This window comes from Prunus avium, chromosome 7 (assembly GCF_965620075.1).
Source record: "Prunus avium chromosome 7, drPruAviu1.hap1.1, whole genome shotgun sequence".
In the NCBI taxonomy this organism is placed as follows: Eukaryota; Viridiplantae; Streptophyta; class Magnoliopsida; order Rosales; family Rosaceae; genus Prunus; species Prunus avium.
The window spans coordinates 5,254,339-5,266,206 of record NC_142290.1 but is presented as its reverse complement, the minus strand read 5'-3'; the positions used below and the strand labels follow the sequence as shown (position 1 = coordinate 5,266,206).

Here is an 11,868-nt window from a genome sequence, read left to right as displayed (position 1 = left end):
AAATTAATCGTTTATGTATAAATAAATAAAAATTAATTTAAAGTGAATAGTAATTGCCCTTTGCCATGACAATGGGTGGAAACACACTTTGCCTTTTGCAAGGTCTGGCACTATTTATGTGAATAATAACAGCTCTTTCCTCCCCTTGCCCTTTGCCAAGGCAAATGGGTGGAAGTGCTCTAAGGAGTTTAAAATAAAATGAAAAAAGGCACACACAAAAAACCTATTGGTTATGATTAACTTGAAAGATGCTATGTTCCTTTGAGAATCTTAACCAAAGTCCACACATGAGCCAGAGCATGGCCCAATCCAATTTGTACTCAAAGTATAACCAGGACTTTAATTTTTATTTTTTTTAGTACAAGAGATTAGAGGAGGGGGGTATACACAAATATTCATTGGGTGTCTGAGATTTCTAACGTATGCCCACATAGGTGGAGAAGGAAAAACTCAACCAACCAACTGAGCTATACCCCACTGCCAACTTTTTTTCTTTTTTTTTGAACAAGGATGGCTAAGACTTATGACAAGTTCTTTCTAAACTTCTAAGGATGACCAAGACATATTAAGTTCTTTCTAAACTTCCAATGTGGGACTAACTTATGAGTTCTGCTCTATGTAACATGGGAGAGAAATTTTTGTAAAGAACTTGAAACACAACACTTTATTGTAAATATGGGTTTATAATAAGAATACATTGTGTCCGAGAACAAATCTTTCATAGTGGAGGTGATGTCGATGTAGCCCATGCACAAAATCACAAGATAAATGACTGCCTAGACCTAGAGGACTCGGATATGGCGTATCAAGTGCTCTCCAACAGTTTAATTTATGGTTCATCCATGATGTTATTGTTCAACAATTTTTTTTTAAATTGCTATATTTATTTAATTTGATTAATGCTACAGAATTTAGTGCAGAGTCCTTTTTAGAGACAAAGGAAAGCCAGGATGCTTCACTGATGAAGGCCACATTGGGGGAAATGAGCAGAAAGATGTGAAGAGACTTGGCTAAAGAAGAAAAAGCAGGAAGAACATATGCCAGGGTTTCTAAGGTAAAGAAGAGCTTCCAGCGCCTATAAAATAAAGCAATGAATTTCCCAAAGAACCAACTCAAAGCAGGACGAGCAAGCACATATACTGTAAGTATTGGAGAGATTAGAAGTTTAGAACCAAATAAAAAGCTGCTTTGGCCTATGTCACAACAAGAAGATCACTAGATACATATGTTTTAAGAGTTATTTACTCTAACACCCCCTGAGGTCATTGGTGTTTTCACAAAACCCTTCAAGTTTTGGAAATTACACAAACATCCCCTGATGTTTCAAATTATTTTCACAAAACCCCTCCCATTAAGTTTTCACCTAAACAAACAATTTTCCTCCAATGACAATGTTAACCTCAGAGATTAGATTGCACATACACCTTTGATGTCTAATCGTTGATTTAACATTGTCATTTGAAGAATTTTTTTAAAAGAAATCATCAATTTTTTCAACGGAAAATAAAAGAAAGGGGTTTTGTGAAAACAAAACCTCAGCGGGTTAGTGTAATTTATGAAACCTGAAAGGGTTTTGTGAAAACGCCACAAACCTCTTCGGTGTCAATTTAGATAGCTATGTTTTAACTTAAGCCTCTAGATTAACTACATAATTCTCACCCTACAGATTAAAGTAGAAACTAACGTAAAGTTTTCACATGGACAATACTAGATGATATGGCACCCAATGTATTATTGATATGGTCTAACTCCACTAGATGATTAATGGCCATTTTTATAACACTGGCGGACCTACATAGAGCCTAATGTGGGCAGCTACTTACACTCATGCGTAAGTAAAATGCATGTATTAATTAGTTGACGCCAATTGTAAAACCTTACTTAATCTGTTCATGTTAATTAAATTGGCAGCATAGCACAGGCATATAAACCAGATCCCATCTCAAATTAATAACGCAACAATATTCCTTGAGTGACCTGGAAGAAAACCTCACAACATTAGTGTTTGATTGTTTTCTAGATATTTTATATTTATAAGAGTTTAAAAGGTGTAGTTGTATTGGCATTGGCGGACCTATATAAAGCCTAGTGTGGGCAGCTACCTACACTTAATTTCTTCTTCAACCATGTAGGCTACAATAAATAAGACATTTGCCTAACAAATAAATAAAACCTTCAAGATTTTTAACCCAAATTTCCCATAGTCAAAATATGAAGGCCCCAAAGTTGACAAAGGATCAAGACCCAGTTCAAAAAATAACTTAGTTTGTCCTCCCTCATACATGCATTTTGTGTTCATAAAATAAATAGTTATGTAAATATATAATATTGCTACATAAATAAATATTATTATATTATTATATAATATTTATGCCCACACTTTGACAAGATGCCGGATCCCCCACTGTTTGTATAAATAGAAACAATGCAGGATACAGAAACAAAATATGTATCCTATATCAAATTACATAAATGCTGCCTCTGCAACATGAGGCCAAGCAACCTATCTAGGGAAAAAAAAAGGTTTATTTTCCAATTTGATGATATATAACAGTAAAAATACAATACCTTTTTTTTCTCAGAAACATGGTGGTTTCTGTTTGCTTCATAAAATGTTAGGTGTCAATCTTTTGGACGATACATTGTCTGGAATAGTTGTGTTTATCTTCCTCGCATCTTCTGAACCTCTTCATGTATTGATCGGAAAAGTACAGTGGGAATATACCGCTCACCAAAGCTTGGAAATATAACCTATAATTTCAAAGAAAAAAAATTAATAGAAAGAATGCAGTACAAGATTAGAGTGTATATCGCAACAGAAGTGCCACCTATAACATATCGAGGCAAAGTCAATCAACACAATACTGTTTGGAATGGTATAAAATTTAATTTGTCAACTTATTAATTCAATGAGCAGATGCATGCGCGCCCGCAGGTGTGGCTGTACTAGTGTAAAAACACATTGGCCAGTAAAGATGGTATTTAAAATAAAATAAAAAGAAAGAAATCTAGAACATAACATCTACTACACAAATTGGAATTATGTACGGATGACTTACCCAGCAACATGAGTCTCCATTAAATAACGGAGAAACAGAGAACTGAGAATCAGAGATCAGTGAAATTTGTAAAAGAAATCAATGATGCTTAACTATGCTCTTGTTCATGATAATAGGATAAAATGTCAACAATAATGAATCAAATACAAATAGTATACTAACAGATTTGTGAACCTGTAGGGCGTACCAATCTTGGCAATGAGTTTGATATGAAGGATCTTGGTCCCTAAATTATTCTTTTGATTGTTTATGTATTCTCCCACTAACAAACATTTAGCTTTGATTTGTTTGAGGAAGGGTGACTAGGAAAGTTTCGGATAATTCATATGCATGCCCACAGATCAGTTTGTAGATATATGCACTAAAGGGCTCCATCTACATGGCCTTTGTTCTAACAGCCTCAAACGTTACCCAATTAAACTAAGCTAAACTAAATTAAGAGCCTAGTATTCAGCCAATAGACAGTGTATTATTACCAAAGTCAGATTAAAAAACAAAATGTTGTTAGTGAACTGTAATTAGTTAGATGTTGTTAGGACGTAGGAGGGTTATTTAGCTCAGCTCTTGCATTTAAGAGAAAACACTCTGTTTCAGCATTATTATGAATGAAATACGTTGTCAAACACAACAAGAGTTCTTTTTTTTAGCTTCTTACTTTGCAACACAAAAGAATTCTATCAGGAATTAGCTGTCACTTCGTCATAAGATTGGACCAAGGCATCTAATCTGAATCAGCCCCACGACCAAGACATCTAATCTGAATCAGCCCCACGACCAAGACATTTAATCTCAATCAGCCCCACAACGAAGACATATAATCTGAATCAGTTCCAGGATTGTGTTAACGAAGCATTTCGTTTGCGATTTGCTTCAGAAAAGTTTTCATATGCAACAAATGCATGCCATGATCACATTATCTTGATTAAACTACATCCTACACCCTTCAAGACAATTTTGTATTATCAATTAAATGATTCTGCATCAGTTTCTTATTCTTCATATTTCTTATAATTTGACCAACATTTTAGATCCAGGTAAAATGCTTTAGCAATGAAACTATCTACTGCTTTGCTACAATTTGCATGACAAACTAATGACGCTAAAAGCACACATTAAAGCTAGTCAAATCATATAAATAATCTTTATAGGGAGGAATAAAATGAGAAACAAAACCAAAAAAGAACCTCACCGTGATTAGTTTTCCAGTATTTTCAGGCCTTCTTGCTAAACTTATTGCAGCAGCTGCAGCAGCTCCTGATGAAATACCAACCTACAGACAAGTATTTGCATATTGAATTATCAAAATCACCTTGAATTAGGATAGAATTACAGAAAGTGGGATGAATTTCTAAGTTAAACAGCTAATAAATTATAGCAGAAGTTAGAATCCGTTGCTCATAAAGTGCTCCATGTCAAAGAATATTCGAAAATTACCAGTAAACCTTCCTCCAATGCTAGTCTCCTTGCCATTTCAACAGCTTCATCATTAGTAACCTAGATTTGAAAAAAGAAAAATATATATATCATATAGTTAATTTTGAACTGAATGCACAAGTGAAAAGCAACCCACCCCAAAAAAAAAAGAAAAAAAAAAGAAGGCATGTAGACAATCAAGAGGCTGATTGACATAGCAAATCCCAAATACTCATCCAGTAATACCTTATAACGCAGTATTTGTTGGGAGAGAGAAGAAGAAAACAATATGAGTGGGATAGACAGGATCAGAGAGAGGAAGAGAGGAGAAAAAAAAAAGAGAGGAAAGGGGAGTGGACATAAAACAAGAGGGAGGCTACAGTTAGGGTTTCTAATTCAATATTCCTAATCAAGTCTGTCTTCAATGAGTAGTGACATATGCCTAGATTTTACACTGAAGAAATTCAACAGTGTAGTGCCAAGACACCTCGAAGTGAAGGCCACCCTTACTCTCGACCTATCTGAAATCATGTTTGTGATCCAGGAGGTTTTCCAACAAAAACTACTCGGTGAATCACATGACCTTATGACTATATGATTGCTTCCCCTTTCCAAGGTTACTAACCAACACACTCGCCCCCATCAATAGGTCCTTAAGTCATCTAGGCTCATTCCATACATCTGCTCTGCTAAGTTTGCTTCCTACATTGGTAGCAAGTAGTGAAATATAATGCCAAGACAAATTTCTGGTCTTTCTTAAATACCTCACTAATAGCCATCCTGCCACTAAGGGAAAGCCCGTACACAAGCACCATAGGCCAACCCTTATGCTAAACACACAAACGTATATACAAGCATAACGCCCAAGAGAAGAACTCATTTCTAGTGCAGGGTCACCCTTCCCTTACTTTTTGGCATTGTGTATACTATGAGCACCGCTTAACCAAAACCTATTCCCTTACCTGGTGCTACACAACAAAGGTGCATCACAAAGCCCCAAGGTCTAGCATCAATTCCATTGTACTCATTTTGACCACACAAACTTATTTGTTTTTTTGGTTTCCTGAAATTCCATGTAATTTCCTCTCAAGAGAATTCCACATCAGGAGTATAAAGACTTGATGAGCAATATATAACATCTTTGGCCTTTCCGCCCATCTCAAAATGGGTTTAGGTTGGACGCACTAATTCTGTCAAAGTATCAAAGCAGGCAATCCATGTGTCCAGCACACACGGTACAGTCCCCAACACGTGAGGGGGCATGTAGAAACAATCACATATTGAGAATTCAAGTCTTACACAGTACTGTAGAAGACTTGAGCCTCTCCACCAACTTCTAATTGTTTTTTTTTTTTTTTGGTTTAGATGCTCTAACTCTATAACAACCCAAACTCCTAATTACAAGAATACCAATGCACAGTTTTTTAATGAGAAACAAATTTATTTTGAAGGGCTAAAATCACGATACAAAACATAGTGAACCAGATTCCACCATCAAAATGATGCAGCCTTAACAAACAAATCCAAAACACACCTAAATTGTAAAACAACTCTAAAAACAATCCTACAGCAGCTCCCCAATCTAATAAAATTACAGAAAATGAAAGATCCCTAAAAGCTGGAGAAAGAGAAGGGCATAAGGATGCCCAAAACCTGACTCTTTCTCAAGAATTCTCTTCTACATCCCCACTATAGTTCTTGAATTTTCTTCTATTTTTCTCCCACCAAATTACCCAAAAGACGGCTAACACAGTGCAACTCCACAAAATTCTTGCCTTCGTTCTGCCACCAAAAGACAAATACTTTTCACAAAGCATGTTTGAAGGTGACACAGAAAAAACCCAATTAACCTCTACCTCCCTGACTAACTGCCACCACAGCCTCAATGCATATATAACCAATGTGTGTTTACAACAATGTCACTCAATAACAAAAGGTATCTACTCACTCGTCATGCCAGTGCACCCCAAGTCCAAGCACACTCCATATGATAGTGCTCTCCACATGGATATTCACAAGATTGTCACCCAATAATAAAAGGGTTCTAAACACTTCCCTCACTGAGATGCATCTCAGATCTCATCTTGGTTCTTGTCTTGCTGGTATCTCGTCTCATGTTTGTCTTGTTGAGATCTCTTTTTGATTCCCGTCTCCGTTCTATTTGCTGTAGCAAGCTGAGAGTCACTGATATCTACCCTCCAACTTCATGGGGAGTTTTGTTTTGTAGGCTTATTATTAGTCATTCAGTGTAATGGCGGATTATTAGGCATTTAGCTTAAATAAGTCTGTTAGCTTATATTGAGGTATAAATTATAATTGTTGAATTAGCTTAATTTGAGGGCTAATCTTCAGGGCAGACTTATGTCTTTGTGTCCTATATCAAGACCAATGTAGTTTGTTGTTAAAATAATGAAATACAATGATCTTCCCTGCTTATTTTTTGAGCTTATTTACAACGGCTTCTTGGATGCCCTGCATCACCACCCTTGATTTGGCAGCTGGCACATTTAGTATCTCATCTCATATTATGTTCTCAGACATTTTATTTGAGATTATTTGTTTGTGTAAAGGCTGTGTTGTTTTTTTATTGTCATAATTGCAATAAAATTATGTTTCCTTTTCAAAATAAAAATAAAAATTTGTTCGTGTAAATATGCTTAATTTTTAGATTAATTCAGACCTGCTTTGGTAGTATCCCATGAGTCTTATTTCAATGCTTTTATTAACTTTCAGTCATTGTAGGTCAGAATTAGTGTCCAAAAGTATTTTAGCAATTTTAATGTGAGCCACTATTTAGCTATGGGTTAAAAGAAAATAATGATTTATTTATTGACTAAAAGCAGAAAATTGTTCAACTTTTATGCACCCAAGAGCTCTTTTCTGGGGTTCATGTGATGCCCGAGTTTTTCTCCTATCTCTTTTCATGCTACTTTCTTGGGCAATATTCTTCAAACCAGATCAAAATCAACTCAATCAAACCATTACAGCCAATCCTTAAATCCATATATAAGCCACTATCCAATAACTTTAAAACCCACCAAACCAGCCATCTTTATACTGTAAACCTACCAATTATTGTAACACCATTAAAATGCTAATAAACGCTTAATTTCTCAAACCATTAGCCAAAAAAAGAACTAGTTAAAAACCCATGTGCGTTGTCCTATTGCAAGAGACGACGAGAAAACAATAACACTAATAAAACCTAACAGACAACGCAAATCAATTTACCTTGATGACCTCATCAAGCAAATTAACATCCAAAATACTTGGCACATAACCTGCATGAAGAACTTACATAAATTTGTTAGTACAGGCATATCATATTCTTGAAAAAGGAATTGCAACAGAAAATTGATGTATTAAAGAATGAAGAGCAACATTGCTTTCACCTGGATTTTCTCCAGAGATCACACTCCTCTCTGCAGGTTCCACACCTACTACCTGGATAACCAAAATTACAAAACATGCAGCTTTCCAGAGTTACAAACAAAATAATCCATGAAACTGCAGTGACACTAATTTCCACTAATCAAGCCATGTAAGAGCAACCACTCAGATACCCCACCAGATATAGATCTACTAACAAGCTTGAAATCTCTAATGACACTAAGTTGTCAAACTGCAATAATATTGCAAAGCAATAAACTTCAAAACAGAAAAAGAAAAAATAATAAGTTCATAATCACAGCCATTGGAAGTGCTATGTCATTCTAAGGCCTATGTACAATGTTATATTCCAAAAAAATATATATATAGATATATCTCATGAATGATATAGAACTCTTAAATGAATGTCTATTAACATTACAATCTGAACTTTAAAGTCAAATCCATAATATTCTGTTTCAATTTGAAAGGGACGCACAAATATCATTGAGATGAGCAATCATGAAATAATTCATTAATCTAGACGCGCAAGATATGTGTAACTTTCAATGAATTACTGTACATTATGAACTACCCTGACCTTTATCTCGTTGTTCATCGCTTTCAGGTAACGCCCAGTGCCTGTAACAGTACCACCAGTTCCAATAGCAGCAACAAATATGTCAACACTGCCCATGGTATCCTCCCATATTTCTGGCCCAGTAGTATCGAAATGTATCTGTGATTCATCATTTGAATCGTCATTATAATATAATACTATAAGATATAATATACGAAGATTAGGATAACCAATAGCATTTAGTCAAGACTTCCTGGAGAGAAAACAGAAACAACCTTTGCATTGGCGGTATTATCAAACTGTTGAAGCATATATGAATTTGGTGTTCTCAGAACAATCTCTCCAGCTTTATCTAAAGCTCCTTTCAAACCCTTTTCTGGATCTGTCAAAACAACCTCTGCCCCAAATGCACGTAAAAGAATCCTCCTTTCGAGATTTATGGATGCTGGCATGGTGACTATAAGTTTATACCCTTTAGTTGCTGCAACAAAAGCAATACCAAGTCCTGTATTTCCACTAGTTGGTTCAACTAATACACTCTGCATAGTTACAGAAAGAACATACAATTCTTTTATATAACAGAAATATGCAACAAACAACCTCCCCTCACCCCCCCAAATAAAAGGAAAAATAAAAAACACAGCTTTCACCAACTATAATATCTTACTCCATGTGACTTGCAAAAGCATCTTAGATGACAAGGTGATATATTGATCTACACAGTAAATTTTTCATATAATGACTAATCAGCTCACCTTTCCAGGAGATATTAATCCACTTTTCTCAGCATTAGATATCATGCTACACCCAATTCTGAAATTTTAATCAGCAAATATAACATGAGCTTTTGCAATGTTTCTACATTCAACAAGCACAAAGGTTAACAAAATGGAAATCATAGTGGTATGGTAATTATTACTGGTCAGCAAAGATACTTAGTTCCATTAAAAATACATTACTTCAAACTTAAAGCGAGGATGAAGAAATTAACGATACTTCTTTAAATTTTGAGTACTACCACATGGGCCAATTATGTCCTAAAGTTTCATCAATAGGATGATTCCATTTACCTGATGAATCTTCTACCATCAGGATGGCAAACAAAGATTAAGAAGTAATTCTGGTAAATAAAGGTAACAGCATCTAGTAAGATCCATAATATGGGGTAAAATGACAATTCATCAGTAAGCAAGTTACCTATCCTTGACACTTCGGCACGGTTCCATAGATTCAAGCTTTGCTGCAATATTTGCCACACAACCTCCTGTAACTTTGTTGAGGTATACCATGGGTGTACTTCCAATCAACTATATCAGTTTATCAGCAAAATTCCAGTCAACAAAAATTTTTGACAATGAAAACCACTATGTACACAAATTGCACTGACTAAAACACGATTACATATTGTAATGAAACGTGTAAAGTGAGCACATTCAACAGCTACGTTGATACAAATTCAAAACCCACCTACTTATCATTACTTTCTCACAATGCCAAACCCAAAAACACATCAATATATATACAATATTACAAGAGATTCAACAAAGATAATTTTTGTCTCATATTTTTTCTGACCAACCAGCCAGTGGAGTGCCAAAATTGAAGATATGCCTTGTTGAAATCTCAGCATTAAGAAAGATTATTCCCATAGAAATTCAACAAATGTGCGTTGAAAAATACGCTATAACAAAATAACAAACCAGCGGCATAGAGCAGAACCTGGGTTACGTCCTCAGCGATATTGACAGTGTCGAGGTCTTCTCTGGTGGCGTAAACAGAGGAGGCTTTGGCAAACACGAGAGGGTATCGCTGGGTGAATTGTCTTCTGAGCAGAGCTCCATTAGTGGATGAGATGGAGCTGGAAACCTTGAAGGTTCCGAAACGGTGGCGTTTGGAGGGAAATGAAAAGGGATGAGGGAGAGGAAGAAGCAGAGGAGCTGATATTATAGCCATTGGTTAAGAAAAGGTTTTTGCGGGGTTTTAGATGGGGATTTCATGTACACGGTGGGGGCGAGTTAGCGTTTTTGCCCTTCCTTTCCTTTTTTATTATTTTATTATTTTATATTTTATATTTTTTATCAAATAGAAACTTCATTAGATAAACTTCAACGGTACAATCAAAAACACCAACAAAACATCTAAAATACCAATTTCAATATGGCAACAAACTAACATGCTAAAAGCAAAACTAAGACGAACAAAAACTGCACTAAAATTATTAGCTCACATCACCCCAATTAGTCATAAGCCCAAATAAAGCCCATAAACCCAACATAACCAAAACCCTAAATCAACCCATAAGCCTAAACAAACCCTACCACCATCATCTGAAGAAGCACCGGCACGGCCACACCCACCACCACATTCGTAACAAATATGGGGAAAATATGATTTCTAGCGATGTACCTACGCATAAGAGCGAACAAATAAACGAGAAAAACAACTTTGCCAAAGAACACTTGGGTGATTTGCAGCAACCTTCGTCAAAGACTATGTAGAATCAAATTTAGAAAACATGAGCAGCGTTAGGGAGTAGGTTTTGAGAGTAAGATTTGATTGAAACTAAAAGAGGTGATGGGGAACTTCAATCTAACCATGGCTTAGAAGAAACCACCACAAGGGGCTTTTTATTCAAAACGCTCCACTGGACTTATTCACTAACCTAAAAGGAAAAGACGAGAAGAGATTAAGGGAGGAAGGGCAGTGACGCTTCTTCCTCCTCCCCCCTCTATGGAATTTTCCTTTAGGACTCACATAGGGAGAGAACAGTTAGGGTTTGGGAAATGCATCCTTCCTTTCCTTTGTTTGCCACAAATGCGTCCGGAGCAAATTGAAGGGACCTATGGGTCAAATTCAGCATTTACTATGTAAAGTGTTTTTTTTTTCAACGGGTCCAACTGGAAAAGGCTCTTGACCTATAAACTAGGGGCTCGTTTGGTACGGAGGACTGTCATGGACTGGATTAAATACTGGGACTTTCTTGGATTGGCTTGGCCTGGCATAAGCTGGATAAGACTTGTCCTGCGTTTGGTGTATGCTTGGATTGGGACTAAATTTTTTAAAATTTTCTTTGAGGTGATATAATATTTTAATTAGAAACTATTTTTACTCCCAAGGTCAAAAATTAGTATTAAATTTTCCAAAACTTTGGGAACATGCCTATATTTTGATAACATTTCCCAAATGTCAAAGCTCAATTTCCCTAACACAAATTGCCAAACCGTCACTAGGTAATTGCAAACACATTATGCAATTGTCATCACAGTTTGCGAAAACCAACTACATGTTTGTCAATTGCCAAACCACTAGCCACATGACCTCTACCCTCGGTTTTATGCTTCCTTTCTTCCTTCAAACATGGTGAGACAACCTCCAAATCATCCCAACATCATAGCAAGCCAATTTTCACAACATATACAACAACTGGAGGACCCATGAATTTTTCTG

The 11,868-nt window shown here is 35.9% G+C and overlaps 1 protein-coding gene across 1 annotated transcript; it reads right to left on the bottom strand.

Moving 5' to 3' along the window:
• Positions 1-2,336: 2,336 nt before the first annotated feature.
• Positions 2,337-10,419, bottom strand: LOC110769413 (S-sulfo-L-cysteine synthase (O-acetyl-L-serine-dependent), chloroplastic). The gene is made up of 10 exons (XM_021973377.2): positions 10,141-10,419; positions 9,619-9,728; positions 9,177-9,234; positions 8,697-8,960; positions 8,443-8,580; positions 7,865-7,916; positions 7,704-7,753; positions 4,494-4,553; positions 4,249-4,329; positions 2,337-2,751 (listed from the first exon to the last, which is right to left on the bottom strand). The coding sequence occupies exons 1-10, from the start codon at positions 10,372-10,374 to the stop codon at positions 2,662-2,664; spliced, it is 1,137 nt and encodes a 378-aa protein (XP_021829069.1). The 5' UTR covers positions 10,375-10,419; the 3' UTR covers positions 2,337-2,661.
• Between the last annotated feature and the right edge of the window lie 1,449 nt (positions 10,420-11,868).